Source organism: Suncus etruscus, chromosome 11 (genome assembly GCF_024139225.1).
Source record: "Suncus etruscus isolate mSunEtr1 chromosome 11, mSunEtr1.pri.cur, whole genome shotgun sequence".
Taxonomy (NCBI): Eukaryota; Metazoa; Chordata; class Mammalia; order Eulipotyphla; family Soricidae; genus Suncus; species Suncus etruscus.
In genome coordinates, this window is record NC_064858.1 from 77,378,476 (window position 1) to 77,394,957 (window position 16,482).

Consider the following 16,482-nt stretch of genomic DNA (forward strand, 5'->3'; position numbering starts at 1 on the left):
AGTGCACACTGAAGTCTCATACCGTATCCCCAGCCAAGCTAGCACTTTCTCAAAATAAATGGATAGGAAGGGGTGGGGGGCAAACAAACATTTAAATCTAATACCTAAGACATATAAAATCAACAATTCAAGTTATAGACCAGGAGTCCCCAGTGTGGGGAACAGGCCCGAAAACATTAAACATGTCAAATATTAACTTATTTACCAAATAGGGAGGGGACCAAGGGGAGACAGGTTACATTTTGTTTGTTTGTTTGTTCCAGAGACTACATGTAGAAGCAGAGACCTTTCCATCCTCGCCTCTCTAGACTTGAGTGGGTATTTCCAATCATTATGACACACCCATAAGGGATATCAATGACCACTAAGGAAAATCATGCCCCATCTAGAGATCAGAAAGGGCTTTCTCGCTGTTCAAAGACTATTCTGCTCCCTGCAGAGGGAATAGCTGCTTGATTACCCAGCTCCTCCAGAGGCATCTAGTTCTTTGTTCCGTTGGCCCAGAAAGATTAGGGTTCACTTATGCAGCTGCCTCTGCTCAGACTCTAGGCCTAGATCAAGCTGGGGCTGGCTCCATATTTCCCTTTAGAAAATACTTGTACAAATAATCTTTTCCCACCCGTTCCCCAAAGACCCCAATAAAATAACATGGGAGCAGCAGGTGCTTCTACAGTTTTGTTTTGAAATGGTGTTAGGTAAAATAGGGAATAAATAGAGAATGGGTAAGAGGCTGACTCTTCAGCCCCAGGTCACACCGCCAGAGGAAGTTCCAGTGTAGAATCTTCAGGGGGCCGATCCTCACTCTGCTGTGAGGACTTCTCCGTACCACAGCTCTCTTCATTGTCCGTGCAGAAGGGGAGGGTAGAGGGGGACCAAGAGGGGTGGAAGTCTTCATTCTTGGGCTCTTCGGGGTTACAATCGTCGGGCACTAGCACTTCTAGAGCTGACGTCTTTCCCACTTCTGGTTTACAGAGGGGAGCTGGGTCTGTGGAGCTACAAGTTACCAGTGAGGTAACAGGGAGAGAGAAGACATTCAGATCTTTCTCCTTTGGGAAAGAAGGTGGAGCTTCCGTGCTAGACTCTCCTTTCACCCCCAAGACTGGCCTCTGCTCCACCTGATAATACACCAGGGGCCCACTGTTCAAGTAGGAGGGGCTGTTCACTGCTGAAGCAGTTGGGTGGTCTGAGTTCTCAGCAAAACATAGGACAGAGGAGCCTGGGGGCAGCTGAGCCTGGATGAGAATGGGGGCAGTAAGACCTGGGCACAATTCCTCAGGGACAGCCAAGGGCTCCTCCAGGATGCACACGCCCAGGCTCTCAATGCTGGAGTCCAGGCTGGCACTGGAGACACTGGAGTCTTCCTCTGCCTTAAGCCGCTCAAGTTCCTCTGCACTCTGTAGGTGCATAACTGCTGTCTCGTTCTCAGCAATGAACTCCTGGAAGTCCTGTGTCTCTGAGCCATGTGAGCCTGTCAAGCTACATGTGGCTGTGGCCAAGGGCTCCTCATCTGAGGCTGGTGGACGGTTCACCTGCCGCTTGCTCTCCAGCTCCAGCTTCATGATGGTGTGGAGGTAATGAGTCCGGACACGGATTGGGTTGAATTCAATGCGCCCAGCCATGTTCCCACAGCCATCTCTAGAACAGCCACACGGGAAGGACATGCGATCCACCTGAGAAGGGGACAAAATGGGTAGGCTGAAGTAAGATGGGACCATTAGATTTATTTTTTTTTATTTTAAAGTGTTTTTATTAATTTTATTAATTTTAAAAATATTTCCAAAAAATTCATTCATGACTTTTATTTTACAATATTCTATTTTTAAAATAAAGGTACGTCACAAACAGAAAATAGGGCTAAAGAAGGTAAAAGACTGCCTTGCACTTAGCTAATCCAGATTCAATCCCATGTTTGAAATCTTGTACCTCAGATGGTCTCTGATCAAAATTCCTGAGCAGAGCTGATATCACAGGGTGTGGCTCAAATTTTTTAATTTAATATATACAATTTAACACATTAAAAACTGGCCTTTAAAAGGTAGATGATTTATTCCATATATATTTTTTAATATATTAATAATTTTTATTTTGACCAAAGTGGATTACAAATCATTCACAGTAGTATTTCAGGTACATAGTGACATTGAATCAGGGGCATTCCCACCACCAATGTTGTCCTCCCTCCCTCCACCTGTTCCTGGCATGCATCCCATATAGCCCCTCATTTCCCCCCCTGGGCTGTTAGTATAATTGGTCCCTTCTGTGTCTAGTCTGTTGTAGATTGGGTATCGATTCTGTTGTAGTTTGCTTTGGTTTTGGTGTTCAAGTCTCATCATTTTTTATTTCTACTCAATGTTCATATGACGGTTCGGTTTTGGTGCCCTCCATTATTTCCCCCTCGATTTGTGAGGCTGAACAAGATGGTTCAAGTTATGTGGTTCTGTTTGAAGGTAAGAAAAAAAGAAAAAAAGAAAAAAGGGGGGCAAAAATTCAAACAAGCAAAAAATGGGAGGAGTTCATCTAGAGACTATAAATATCAGTTTAAGAAAAGAAAGGTAAAAAGGAAGGAAAACATAAAAATAATACAAGAAAAATCAACCCCCCCCAAAAAAAAACAAAATAAAAACAAACAAAAAGCACCAGAGTAATAAAGACAACAACCAAACACTAACCATGGGGACCATTAGATTTAAAAAGGAAGGTAGGAAGCATCTGCTAGCAAATACAGGCTGTTGGTACTTGAGATCTTGTCAGAGAAGAAAAAAACCACCAATTCAAAACAAAACATGGGGCTGTAGAGAAAGTACAGGGGTAAGGCACTTGCTATACGTGCAGACAATTCTGGTATAATCTTGGCACCCAAACACTACTGGAGTGATCCCTGAAATGAAAGCTAGAAGTTAGTCCTGAGCACAGCTAAGTTGTGGCCCCCAAAACAAAACATGCTATATGAGCTAAAGGAATACTAGATGGACATAAAATCACCTGTGTCTCAGTTATATTACAACTATTAGTGTCACTTCAAGCAAGTCATTCCTAGAACTTTATTTTCTCTTCAAACAAAAAAGGTAAACCAAAAAGTCATCTCAACATTATAAAGAAAGATGGGCTGAGTGATATAGCACAGCAAGTAGGGTGTTTGCCTTGTGTGAGGCCAATCCAGGTTTGATCCCTAGCATCCTATCTGGTCCCCTGAGCTTGCCAGGAACAATTTGTCTTTATTTTTTTGGTTTTTGTTTTTGGGGCCACACCTGGCGGTGCTCAGGGGTTACTCACTCCTGGGAGGTATGGGGGATATGGGATTCTGGAATTTGAACCGTTGGTACTGGTTTGCTTGAATGGCAAACACCCTACCACTATGCTATCTCTCCGGCCCTGCCAGGAACAATTTCTGAGTGCAGAATCAAGAATAACCCCTGAGCATCAAGGGGTGTGGCCCTCAAACAAAAACTTCACAGATACCAGTGTAGCCCACAGAGACCTAAAAACCTCTAGAATTTGTCAGCTCTACTGGGAAAATAAAAGGCTCTTTTTGCCTTTTGCAAGATCTAGTTAGTCCAAAGCAAGATATTTTGGAAAAACTAAGGAAAAGAACCTTAAGGGGGCTGAAGTGATAGCATAGTGGGTAGGGTGTTTGCCTTGCACACGGCTGACTTGGGTTCAATCTCTGCATCCCATATGGTCCCCTGAGCCTGCCAGGAGTGATTTCTTTCTTTTCTTTTCTTTTTTTCTTTTTTTGGTTTTTTGGCCACACCCGTTTGATGCTCAGGGGTTATTCCTGGCTAAGCGCTCAGAAATTGTCCCTGGCTTAGGGGGACCATATGGGACGATGGGGGATCGAACCGCAGTTGCGATCTTTCCTTGGCTAGCGCTTGCAAGGCAGACACCTTACCTCTAGCGCCACCTCGCAGGCCCCTTTCTTTTCTTTTCTTTTCTTTTCTTTTCTTTTCTTTTCTTTTCTTTTCTTTTCTTTTCTTTTCTTCCCTTCTTCCCTCCCTCCCTCCCTCCCTCCCTCCTTTCTTCCTTTCTCTTTCTTTCTCTCTTTCTCTTTCTTTCTTTCTTTCTTTCTTTCTTTCTTTCTTTCTTTCTTTCTTTCTTTCTTTCTTTCTTTCTTTCTTTCTTTCTTTCTCTCTCTCTTTCTCTCTCTCTTTCTCTCTCTTCCTTTTTCTTTCCTTTCTTTCTTCCTTTTTCTTTCTCTCCTTCCTTCTTTCTTTTTCTTTGGGGTGGGGGGGTTGGGTCACACCCGGCAGCACTCAGGGGTTACTCCTGGCTCTATGCTCAGAAACTGTCCTGGCAGGCACTGGGGACCATGTGGGATGCCGGGATTCGAACCACTGTCCTTCTGCATAAAAGGCAAACGCCTTACCTCCATGCTATCTCTCTGGCCCAGCCAGGAGCTTTTTTTTGTTTTGTTTTGTTTTGTTTTTTGTTTTTTTTTTGGGCCACACCTGTTTGATGCTCAGGGGTTACTCCTGGCTAAGTGCTCAGAAACTGCCCCTGGCTTGGGGGGACCATATGGGACGCTGGGGGATCGAACCGCAGTCCCGAGGTCCTTCCTTGGCTAGCGCTTGCAAGGCAGACACCTTACCTCTAGCGCCACCTTGCCGGCCCCCAAGGAGCGATTTCTAAGCGCAGAACCAGGAGTAACTCTTAAGTGCCACTGGGTGTACTCCCCCCCAAGAAAAAGAAAAAGAACGTTAATTTGTGTAGGTTGTTAGAAATGATAGTCACAGTCAATTTTCATCACCTGCTTTTTTAGGTCACACCCATCAATACACAGGGGCTAATCCAGATGGTACTTGACGGATGGTGTGGGGGATCAACCCTACATCATGGCATGCAAAGCATGCATTCCTGCTCTCCAAGGACTCCTCCCAGTTGGAACATTTGGTTCTAAAAGTTACCAAGACAACTGATATCAAGGCAGATCATGAATCTCTGGGGAAAAAACCTCCTTCTACCACTTTATCTTTTATTTGGTATTTGGGCCACAAATTTTTTTTGGTTTTTGGTGTTGGGGGCCACCCCTGGAGGCACTCAGGGGTTACTCCTGGCTTTGCACTCAGAAATCGCTCCTGACAGGCTTGGGGGACCATATGGGATGCTGGGGATTGAACCCGAGTCTGTCCTGGGTCGGGCATGCATGCAAGGCAAACGCCCTACCCCTGTGCTATCACTCTGGCCCTTTATCTTTTATTTGGAATCAAAAGGGAATAAATAATAATAATAATAATAAAAAAAAAACTGAAAACATGTTAAAAATTAAGCCAGTGGGGCCGGAGAGAGCGCATGGAGGTAGAGCATTTGCCTTACATCCAGAAGGACAGTGGTTTGAATCCCGGCATCCCATATGGTCCCCCGTGCCTGCCAGGGGTGATTTCTGAGCGCAAAGCCAGGAGTATCCCCTGAGTACTGCCGGGTGTGACCCAAAAACCAAACCAAAACAAAACAAAAAACGAAGCCAGTAAGAACTGGAAATACAGTGGGGTAAAGAGCCTGTCCTCCATAAAACCAACTTGGGTTTAATACCTGGCACCTGATATGGTCTTCTAACCCCAGCTCCACCAGAAGTGATTTATGATCACAGAGCCAAGAGTCAACCTTGAGTACAGTCAAAATAAACAAACAATGAAACTCAATACAAACACACAATTCCTTTGTTTTACTGTTGATTGTTTTGTTTTGGGATCACACCCAGTAGTGCTTAGGGATCACTCCTGGGTCTGGCACTTTGGAAGCATATGCAGTACTGGCATTCAAAGTAGAATCAGAGTCATGCAAAGCATATGCTTTAACTACTGTATCACTCTCTGGCATTAACCTTTCAGTAATATTACCTTTCAAGCTGATGACCTACGTTTGATCACCAATATGCCATACTGTCCCCATATTCCCCTAGTCAGCACTGGGCAGTCAGGAATCCCACCCCCACCCCCCAGCTCATCTGGGTGTGGCCCAGAAACCAAAACAGGAAAAAGAAAGGGCAGATTAAGATCAATTCATTTACAAGGACTCAGCATCCACATTCTAAATAATCAAAGTCCCAGATTATCTTCATTCTTGGTAATGGTACCAAGTAAAACTTTCAAATCCTTCTTTGTCAGGATTCTTTGCTAGGTGGTGATGCTTCTGAATTATGAGATCCGAGAACTATTCTGACATTTACAAAATTGGTATAGAGATATATGAATAAGTGTTTGCAAGATATAAATGTTCTCTGCTTCCTTTTATCTCAAAAGAATGTTAATTAGCACTTCAGAAACAACTGCAAATGTTAAAATTACTATCATTATCTGTTACCACCCCATTTACTAGTAGCTGTTGCTTACTGCCTCTAAAGTGTTAACTAATAGATAATAAAACTTCTACAGCTTAAGAACCCTGAAATGCCTGCATTATTCACTGGAAAAAACACTGTGGATCTAGGAAATTTGGAAAACCCACCTTATGATGAATTTCCTATTCCCTGACACCCACACCACAAGCCCTGGACTCTACTGCTGACATACTTCTCAGACCATCATGGACTCACCTGGCATTTAATTCCAGCCTGACTACAGGCACATGCTTCTGGGTCACAATACAGTCGACAGTCACAACCACACTCTTCCCGTGACAGGCGGATGGCCCGAAGTTCCTGTTTCTCCTCAGCATCGATGCGGTGGACCCCAGAAGCCCTCAGCAGGGCCCTTCGCCTTTTGGTGGGCAGAGGCTGAAGGAAGAAGTAATCATCCACCTCCACATTTTCCACATCAATATCTTCATCTGAAACATCATCTAGTGTCAGGCCATCAGCCTCCACTGACTCCACTGTCCCATTCTTGGTCAACTGCCGAGAGACAGGAAGAAAGAGTCAGAGTCTAAAGCAGTGCTGCTCTGATGGCCAGAGGGACAATGCAGTCACTATGTCACTCTACTAGTGTGCAGCTGACCTAGATTTGATCCCTGGCACCACATATAGTCTCCTGAACAAAAAGCCAGGTTGCGCTTCCCAAGCAGTCAGGTGTGGACTTGAAACTAACAAAAATTAATTTATTTTAAAAAAGCAGGGCCGGAGACATAGCACAGCAGTAGGCGTTTGCCTTGTATGAGGCCAACCCAGAACAGACCTGGGTTCAATTCTCGATTCCCAGCGTCCCATATGGTCCCTCGAGCCTGTCAGAAGCAATTTCTGAGCACTGAACCAGGAGTAACCCTTGAGCACTGCGCCAGGTGTGGTCCAAAAACCAAAAATAAATAAATGAAATAAAACTCGAGTGCATTCCAACGTATAATCTGGTAAGACAGTATATGTTGAAAAATTAAATTCTTTATTTTTTTTTTATTTTTAAAAAAATTTTAAAATTTAAAAATTCTTTATTTTTTTTTTTTTTTGTTTTTTGGGCCACACCAGGCAGTGCTTGGGAGTTACTCCTGGCAGGCTCGGGGTACCATATCGGATGCCAGAAATTGAACCCAGGTCTGTCCTGGGTCAACCACGTGTAAGGCAAATGCCCTACTGCTGTGCTTTCTCTCTCTTCAGTCCCCTGAGATTTATTAAAAAAAAAAAAAAAAAGTATCACATGATCCCTAATACTTTTTATTTTTTAAGATTGCTTCCCCGGGGCTGGAGTGATAGCACGGCAGTAGGGTGTTCACTTTGCATGCGGCAAACCCAGGACTGGCCTTGGTTCAATCCCTGGTATCCCCTAAAGACCCCTGAGACTTTGAGGAGCAATTTCTGAGTGTACAGCCAGGAATAACCCCTGAGTGCTTGCTGGGTGTGGCCCAAAACCAAACCAAACAAACAAAAAAGCAGTTTCTGAAGCCTGCCCTGACCATGATCCTCTTCTGGCCTTGTTCCCTTCTTGTGACCCTCTGTCCTATCCATTTGCCCCTTAATCTTGTGCCATGATTTCCATTTATGTGATCTGCATCTGTGAGCCCTTCTGAATTGCCGGGGATCCTGGGTCCTGGCTGACAAATCCTGTTCTAGTGCTTTTACAGTACAAGCTGCCCCCCATGAACAACCAGACAGCCGGGGTCAAATGATCTGTGCAACAATGGAAACCTTCACTGCCAACTCAGCAGGCTCCAGCACATGTGCTTGTTGAATACTATTATATGGCTACTATAAGGGAGAAACTAGTGCTCGCTTCGGCAGCACATATACTAAAATTGGAACGATACAGAGATTAGCATGGCCCCTGCGCAAGGATGACATGCAAATTCGTGAAGCGTTCCATATTTAAAAAAAAAAAAAGGGAGAAACTAAATATCATTTTAATTAAGTATGAATAGCTAGTGGCTATTTATGGCCTGTGGCTATTAGCTACGAAGTAGGATATTTTAGGTAGAGAATGAATCAAGAACAAGATAACCAAAACCTCGTGCAATTCGAACAGCTCCTATCAATATAAAGGACCTTTTCCAACTTCAAGCTTTTCAAAACTAAAGTCATCTTCCCCCCAAAATAGACCCTCTATTCCTAGATTTGTGTCCTTTATTCAGCTAACTTGCCTTTTTTCATTTTTTTTTTGGGGGGGGCCACACCCGTTTGATGCTCAGGGGTTACTCCTGGCTACGTGTTCAGAAATTGCCCCTGGTTTGGGGGACCATATCCCCATATGGCCGGGGGATGGAACCATAGTCCTTCCTTGGCTAGCGCTTGCAAGGCAGACACCTTACCTCTAGCGCCATCTCGCTGGCCCGTAACTTGCCTTCTAACGTAGAACAACCATACGTTTATACTCCAAAGGATCTGAAATCACCTTCTTAGTAAAAGAGTTCAAAGCTACTACTATGTCTGTCAATGAACCTGAATCTGCAGCAGGTCAACTAATCTGGGATACAAAAGAGTTTAAAAAAAAAAAAAAGGTTTCGGGGCTGGAGAGATAGCATGGAGGTAAGGCATTTTCCTTGCATGCAGAAGGATGGTGGTTCGAATCCCAGCATCCCATATGGTCCCCCGAGCCTGCCAGTAGCAATTTCTGAGCGTAGAGCCAGAAGTAACCCCTGAGCACTGCCAGGTGTGACCCAAAAACAAACAAACAAAAAAAGTTTCATTTTATTGGAAGAAAAAGATGATAATTATTCATTTCTTTCATTTTTTTTTTGGTTTTGGGGTCATACCGGCAGCGCTCAGGGGTTACTCTTGGCTCTACGATTAGAAATTGCTACTGGCAGGCTCAGGGGACCATATGGAATGCCGACCCTCTGCATGCAAGGCAAATGCCTTACCTCCATGCTATCTCTCTGGCCCCAATTATTCTATGAAAAGAGCTCTCACTTCCAACCCAGGGCCTAGAAGAAATGTATCCTTTCTCCTTTTTTATTTTTGGGGGGTGGGGGTGGGGGTTCAGACCGGAAGTACTCAGGGGTTACTCCTAGCTCTGAGCTCAGAAATCTCTCTTGGCAGGCTCAGTCAGGGAACCATATGGGATACTGGGATTTGAATCCCTGTCCTTGACAAGCTGCATGCAAGGCAAACACTCCACCTGTGCTATCTCTCCAGCCCCTCCTTTCTCATTTCTAGTCTTTGGTTTTTAATTTTGGGTCATATCCAATAATCCTCAAGGGTTACCTTGGCTTTTAACTCAATTTGGTGTTGCTCAAGGGACCATATGGAATGCCAGAGATTGAACTTGAGTCAGGCACACGCAAGGCAAATGCCTTACTTGTTGTATTATTTTTCTAGCCACCCCCCGTTTATTTTGTAGTTACACATAACAGTGTTCAGACCTTACTGCTGGCTCTATACCAGGCTCAAGAGATCATATGAGGTGAGAACCCAGGTTCAACATATGCAAGGCAATTGCCCTACTTGTTGTACTATCTCTCCAGCTCTCTCCAGCTCTCTCTCTCTCTCTCTCTCTCTCTCTCTCTCTCTCTCTCTCTCTCTTTTTTTTTTTTGGTTTTTGATTTTTGGGTCACACCCAGCGGTGCTTAGGAGCTGTTCCTGGCACTGTGCTCACAAGAGTCGCTCCCAGCAGCTCAGGGGACCATATGGGATGATGGGATTTGAACTACCATCCATCCTGTGTACAGGCAAAAACACCTTATCACTGTGCTATCACTCCAGCCCCTCAATATTTTTTGAAATTTGATTTCAATTTCAGGGGCCAGAGAGATAGCACAACAGTAGGGCGTTTGCCTTGCACGCAGTCGATTCAGAGGAGACAGTGGTTTGAATCCCAGCATCCCATATGGTCCCCCATGCCTGCCAGGAGCAACTTTTGAGCACAGAGTCAGGAGTAACCTGAGTGCTGCCAAGTGTGACCCAAAATCCAAAGGGGGAAAAATTGATTTCAAGGACAAGCTGTAGGTAGGATGACATATATAATCTGAATATACTATCTATAGGTTCTCTGCCTAAGAAAGATTGAGAGCCAAAAAAGGGACTCAGAGTGTTAAGGACAGATTGAAAACAAAATATGTTGTATGAGTTTTGAAAACTCACTAGAAAAATTTAAGTAAAGAAAACGAGTTCTACAATCCGAAGCTACGAGTAGGATAGATGCCATGCTAGTGGAGGGTTTGGCTTATTTCATCAGAGAGATGTTGGTAAAGGAACAACTCCTGAGAGAAATGTGATGCAATAAATCTGAGTAATAAGCTAGAAATCTGTTTGTTTGGGGAAGGGGAGTACATGGAAAAATGAGAGAATTAAGAGATGCTTCTTGGGACTCCTTAGTCTGTTATTTCTCTATCAAGCAGGCCAACCACAAGGGCCTTTCCATGGTCCTTAGGATTGCTTCCATTGCAGCAGGAATGGCCTCCTTCTAATGAACCTCCCTCCAACACAGCCTTCAAAGGAAAGTGGTGAGAGATACAACAGAAAGAAACACACAGTAGAGAAAAATTTAATGGGTTAAAGAGAAAGTTTAACAGGCTGGAATGTTTGCTTTGCATGTGGGAGCAGCGGCTTCAATTCCTGGCACTGCATGGTTCCTGCTCACTGAAGGAAATAGACCCTGTACACCAATGGGTTGGCTTCTAAATAAAAAAAATTAGGGGCTGGAGTGGGTAGGGTGCTTGTCTTACATGTGGCCAACTTAAATTCAATCCCTGGCATCCCATTTAGTCCCCTGAGCCTGCCAGGAATGATTCCTGAGTGCTGAGCCAGATATAAGCTCTGAGCACTGAGTATGGCCTCAAAACTAAACCAAACTAACAAATAAAAAAATCCCACGAACAAAATGTGTGACTGAGATAGCATTTTGTATCAGTGAGATTAAAAAGAATCTTCTAGAGGCTGGAGAGATAACAGAGCAGTAGGGCGTTTGTCTTGCATGCTGCCAACCAAGGACAGACCTGAGTTCAATCCCTGGCATTCCATATGGTCCCCAAGCCTGTCAGAAGTAATCTCTGAGCACTGCTGGATGTGGCCCCAAAACCAAAAACAAACAAACAAACAAAAATCTTATAGGTACTAAAACCACCATTAAAATGTGAAATAGATGGAGCCAGAGAGATAGCGCAATCAGTAAGTAGCTTGCCTTGCACGATCTCTGACATCCCATATGTATATCCCCCCCAGCACTCCCGATGTGATTTCTGAGTGGTGCAGAGGCAGAAGTAAGCCCTAAGCACTACTAGGTATGGTCCTCCCCAAAAAAAACATTTAAAAAAGTGTCATAGAGAAAAAAAAAAAGGCAAACCTAATGTATTAGAATAATTATAGGTAACTAAAATCAGGATTTTTCCCCCTTATTTCCTTTTTGGTAGCAGTTCCGAAGAAAACAAATAGTGGATGGCATATGGGAGATGGAGAATGCAGAACAACTGCCAACTGCCTTTCCTGTGAAACATTAAAATAGGAGAAATTTCTCTGTAAAGGAATCTTAAGGAAGCAAAATTTTTGTTTGGGGGCCACATCAGGTAACACTCAGGAACTATTCCCAGCTTGGTGCTCAGGGTACCAGGAAATCAAATTTAGGACCTCAAACATATCTTGGATGCCGCCAACAGGGCCTCACTCAGAGAGTTTTAATAGGCTAAGCACATGCTTTGCATACTGGAGGTCCTAGTTTGATTACTGACATCAAATGGTCCTTGGAGTACTGCCAATAGCCACTCCCCAGCATCAAGCTGGGTGTGGCCCAAAATCCAAAAGAAAAATAAATGCCACCATTGTTTCACTAATCTACTAAACAGTAAGTACCCTGCATGTCATCCATTAAGTCTGCTGGCTTGCCTCTTCCAAGGGAGGCTACAGAATGACAGTACATCATTTTGACAAATCAACCCTCTACCTGATTTGGGAGAGGCTTCTTCTAGAAAAAGGGAAGAAAGCCTGCATGGCAGATGAGAACAGTATTTGTTTACCCAGCTGTTGCTATAGCAACAGAAAGGTGATAGGGTCCGTTATGGAATTACTCAGAAGAAAAGGAAGCCTGAACATCATTCCAGTTAGAAAAACAGGTGTATGGAGTAGACTGAGGAAAGTAGATGTAACGGTGTACAGTGGAGAAAGAAATGGATCTACTTAGTCATCCTATGCTACCAGCTCACCAACTCCACCCTAACTGGTGTTTCACTGGAATTTCTCACACAATCCTGTTTTCCTGTGTCTCCTTCTTTCCCTATACACACACAAAAAATCCCCACAACCTGGTCTGGTCTAAAATGGTATTCTTCAAACTTGAACCAGGCTATAACTCAAGGGAAAATGTTTTAAAACTGGTAAGAACAGACTGGAGTGCCAAATGGTGCTAATACAGTAAATGGAAAGCTCCAAAGAGCGATCTGATATGGACCTTTTTCCAGCCCTGTTCTCATCCTAAATAGTAGAGCTCATGCTGCATCAGATGGTAGACTGAGTCTACTACTACTAACAACTGAAGTAACTGTGTATGTTGTGGCTTATACCTAGAAGAATCCACAGCTAGACATGATAGTTCAAACCGCAAAATTCTTCTGAGAACACATATGATCCAAAACAATTCTGTGCATCAGAGCATAGGACAGTTATCACACAAGAGAACCAAAATCTGTGCTTCCCAATAGCTGACTAAATGTCTTTAGGCACTCATACTTGAGATGCAAAACCATTTATAAAAAGAAGAAAGTAAGAATTCTAGGAAGCCATTTTGCTGTCTGCCAGCCTCCACTAAAGATATTAAGAAGTGTCTCAGACTGCTGGGACTAGAGCAATAGCACAACAGTAGGGTATTTGCCTTGCATGCTGCTGACCCAGGAGGTACCTAGGTTTGACCTCCAGCTTATGGTCCCCTGAGCCTGTCAGGAGCAACTTCTGTATTCAGAGGTAGGTGTGCCCCTCCCCCCAAAAGAAGTGTCTCAGACTGAGATTTGATTCTAAATCAAACACTTCTCATTAGAAAAATTTAAAATCTCTATATACTAAAGAAAACAGTACAAAAAAAATCAGTGGGCCTAGATGGTTCCCACTTGAACTTGGCACATCGAAATGTCAGACCCCACCACTTCCACTTAGGCACCTTCATCTTCTTGGCGTGGAGTTTCTCCTCCTTTAGGTGTTCACGAAGAATCTCCCGATGGTTCACCTCCTGCTCTTGAGCAAACTCACAAAGTGTGTAGCTTCGCACAGAGTTATGACGTTGGGCCATACCCAGAGAGCTACCACCCTGGCTGGGCACACTGGTAAAGCCTTGACGTCGGGCAAAGTAGTACACTGTCACCTGGTCAAAGCGAACATTTTTCCTCCGCAGCTGCTTCTGCCGCTTCAGGATGGATGTGGCTGATAAGGAAGCACAGAGCAGTTTGATTTAAGTATCCAGGGGCCTGTTTGGGGACCTCATCTTAGTCATCAAGATTCTCAACTTTTCTCCAGAGGATATCCATAACTAATTTTCCAGCTACAACTGCAGTTGGAAGGACCATGAACATGAGGTAACCTACAGCACTGTCTCCAGACTGACTTTACCCAAACATAGGCTTTCATAAATCTGCTGGGAAGATCTCCAGGGAATTTTTTTAATGATATTACAAGTATCCAGCAATATATATCCAGGATATAACAAGTATTCAGCAGCCATTTTCAATTCATCACTGGCACTTTAAATTTAGATAAAATGGAAGAAAATTGAAATCTTGGGTTGGAGAGATAGCATGAAGGTAGGGCATTTGCCTTGCATGAAGGAGGACGGTGGTTCGAATCCCGGCATCCCATATGGTCCCCCGAGCCTGCCAGGAGCGATTTCTGAGCATAGTCAGGAGTAAACCCTGAGCACTGCCGGGTGTGACCCAAACCACCCAACCCACCCCCCAATTTTTATTTTTGAAATCTCAGCTCCTTAATTACACTAACCATGTTTAAGTGATCAATAGTCACAAATGGCTACCATATGGGACAATATTAATACAGGACATTTTTTGTTGGTTGGATTTTGGGCCATCACATGGCACTGCTCAGGACTTATTTCTGGTTCTCAAGGATCACTCATGGAAGGTTTGGGGACAATATGGGATGCCATGAATTGAACCTGGTTCAGTCAGGGTGCAAGGCAAATGTTTCTGTACTAACGCTCCAGCCCTATACAGGAATTTATTTGTTGATTTGATTTGCGGGGGGCAGTAGTCACAGGAGATACTTTTGGCTCTGCACTCAGGAATTACTCCTGGCATGCTCAAGGGACCATATGGAATGCTGGGGATTGAACCCAGGTTGGCCAAATTCAAGACAAGCAGCCTATTCACTGTACTATCTCTCCAGCCCCCAACATACAGGACATTTTGTTTGTTTATTTGTTTTGGGTCACACAAGCAGCACTCAGGGCTTACTCCAGGTTCTCTGCTCAGAAATTGCTCCTGGAGGGCATGGGACCACATGGGATGCCAGGATTCGAACCACCATTGGTCTTGGGTCGGCCGCTTGCAAGGCAAATGCCCTACCATTATGCTATCTCTCCGGCCCCCATACAGGGCATTTTTAATACAACAAAATTTTATCAGACAACACTGACCTATACAAAAAAGGAACAGAGAGTATATATATTAGGCTTTTTGTAGATGAATTCTCCATTGTAATTATTATTTAACTTTACCATTGTAGGATGAAAGCAATCAGACAATAGTTATAGCTGCATTGTAATCAAATTGATTTGCAGAAACAGGAAGTAGGCCCTGTAACACCTGATTCATACTACCAGAAGTTATTTTTAGGCATGGAACTCAGCACAAGAACACTTGCCTTGCATATGTGAGGTTCTAGGTTCCATCTCCAGCACCAGAAAAATAAGTTAAAAGTTATTTTCAATAATTAGTTGAGTCATAACAATTAAGATTATCCAGAGTTGCCCGTTTGTCTTGAAACCCACCAATTCCAGCATACATAAAATGAGCTGGAATAAATCAGACTTCAGTCTAGGATCTTAGAGCAATGAGGTTCATTGTTTAATCTAAACAAGATTGAACAAAGAGGAGGAAACAGGCTGATGAAGGGCAAATCCCTAATCTGGTTGGAAGGGGTCCTGCTCCAGGGGAAGGGGTGGAGGCTACGGGTGGGGGTACTGGGTTGGTGGTGAGTGTAGATGGGGAGGGCAGGCAGCACACTCACGTGTGAAGCTGGCAGTTGTAGGAGGGTTGAGGCTGTCACAGCTGTCCGCACTGTCGCTGCTAGAGATCTCATCGTCAGAGTTGGAAACTGATGAGCCCACATCCACATCATCAAACTTCCTCTTGAGACCCGAGCCCGTGAATGCATCCATTGGTTTCAAGGGGGTTTCCTTGGAGAGCCCACTATGTTGGCCCCAAAGCCCCTGTTCACCACTCACCACCAGCTAGTCAGGTGCATTCGGATTCTGCCCAAGGGAAAAGAGAAATCAGCAATCCTGTCCTCAGACAGACCTCGCCCAAATCTACAGCTACTTCTCCAAGCAAGCACCTAGCTAGCAGTGATATCTGGCCTCTCAAAAATAGGGCACTACTGGGGCTGGGGCTGGAGGGTACAGTGGGTAAGGCACTTGCCTTCTATGTAGCAGATGTGGGTCGATTCCAGCATCTCTATGGTCCCCCACGCCCTGCTAGGAGTGATTCTTGAGCGTAGAGCCAGAAGAAACCCGAGCATCATTGGGTATGGCCCAAAAACAAACACACAAAAGACTAGGTCACTACTTACTTCAGCCAACATTCTTCTACTTTTGTTTTCCCTCAGTCCCTCCAACCTTTTAGAATAATGAGATGAGAAGCAGCAGCACCTTTCCCAGTGGAGTTAAGGCCTTTGGTTCCATGCCAGCTGGGCTCTAGGCTTCATTAGCCAGAAGAAAACAGTAGCTGCTCCTCTGGTCACCCAGGAGAGCTCAGTAGGAGGGACTGGGGATCAGAGGTTACCTAAATCTAACCTAGATCCATTTGTTTCTCCTAGTGAAATACAGTCCGGAATTTCCCAATGAGTGTGTGTATTCAACTAGTTCCATAGGTATGAATAACTTTTCTTTTTTTTTTTTTTTCTTTTGGTTTTTGGGCCACACCCGGCGATGCTCAGGGGTTACTCCTGGCTGTCTGCTCAGAAATAGCTCCTGGCAG

General features: G+C 44.2%; 2 protein-coding genes and 1 non-coding gene across 3 annotated transcripts in view; 2 read left to right on the forward strand and 1 right to left on the reverse strand.

Annotated features, from left to right (window-relative positions):
* SLC4A8 (solute carrier family 4 member 8) overlaps positions 1 to 16,482 on the forward strand; it is an 829,308-nt gene that overhangs the window by 306,845 nt on the left and 505,981 nt on the right. The window lies entirely within an intron of this gene.
* Positions 663 to 15,758, reverse strand: CSRNP2 (cysteine and serine rich nuclear protein 2). The gene is made up of 4 exons (XM_049783401.1): positions 15,515 to 15,758; positions 13,437 to 13,696; positions 6,530 to 6,826; positions 663 to 1,670 (listed from the first exon to the last, which is right to left on the reverse strand). Exons 1-4 carry the CDS (start codon positions 15,663 to 15,665, stop codon positions 750 to 752), a joined length of 1,629 nt encoding a protein of 542 aa, XP_049639358.1. The 5' UTR covers positions 15,666 to 15,758; the 3' UTR covers positions 663 to 749.
* On the forward strand, positions 8,125 to 8,228 carry LOC126023581 (U6 spliceosomal RNA). Its single transcript, XR_007500695.1, has one exon. It is a non-coding gene; the product is annotated as a U6 spliceosomal RNA (small nuclear RNA).

Excerpts from the sequence above, each read along its gene's own strand:
- CSRNP2 (XM_049783401.1), bottom strand. The coding sequence starts at position 15,665 with ATGGATGCATTCACGGGCTCGGGTCTCAAGAGGAAGTTTGATGATGTG. Across the intron at positions 13,697-15,514 it reads TACAACTGCCAGCTTCACAC|CCACATCCATCCTGAAGCGG; the intron begins GTGAGTGTGCTG and ends CTTCCTTATCAG. Across the intron at positions 1,671-6,529 it reads AGGCTGGAATTAAATGCCAG|GTGGATCGCATGTCCTTCCC; the intron begins GTGAGTCCATGA and ends TCCCCTTCTCAG.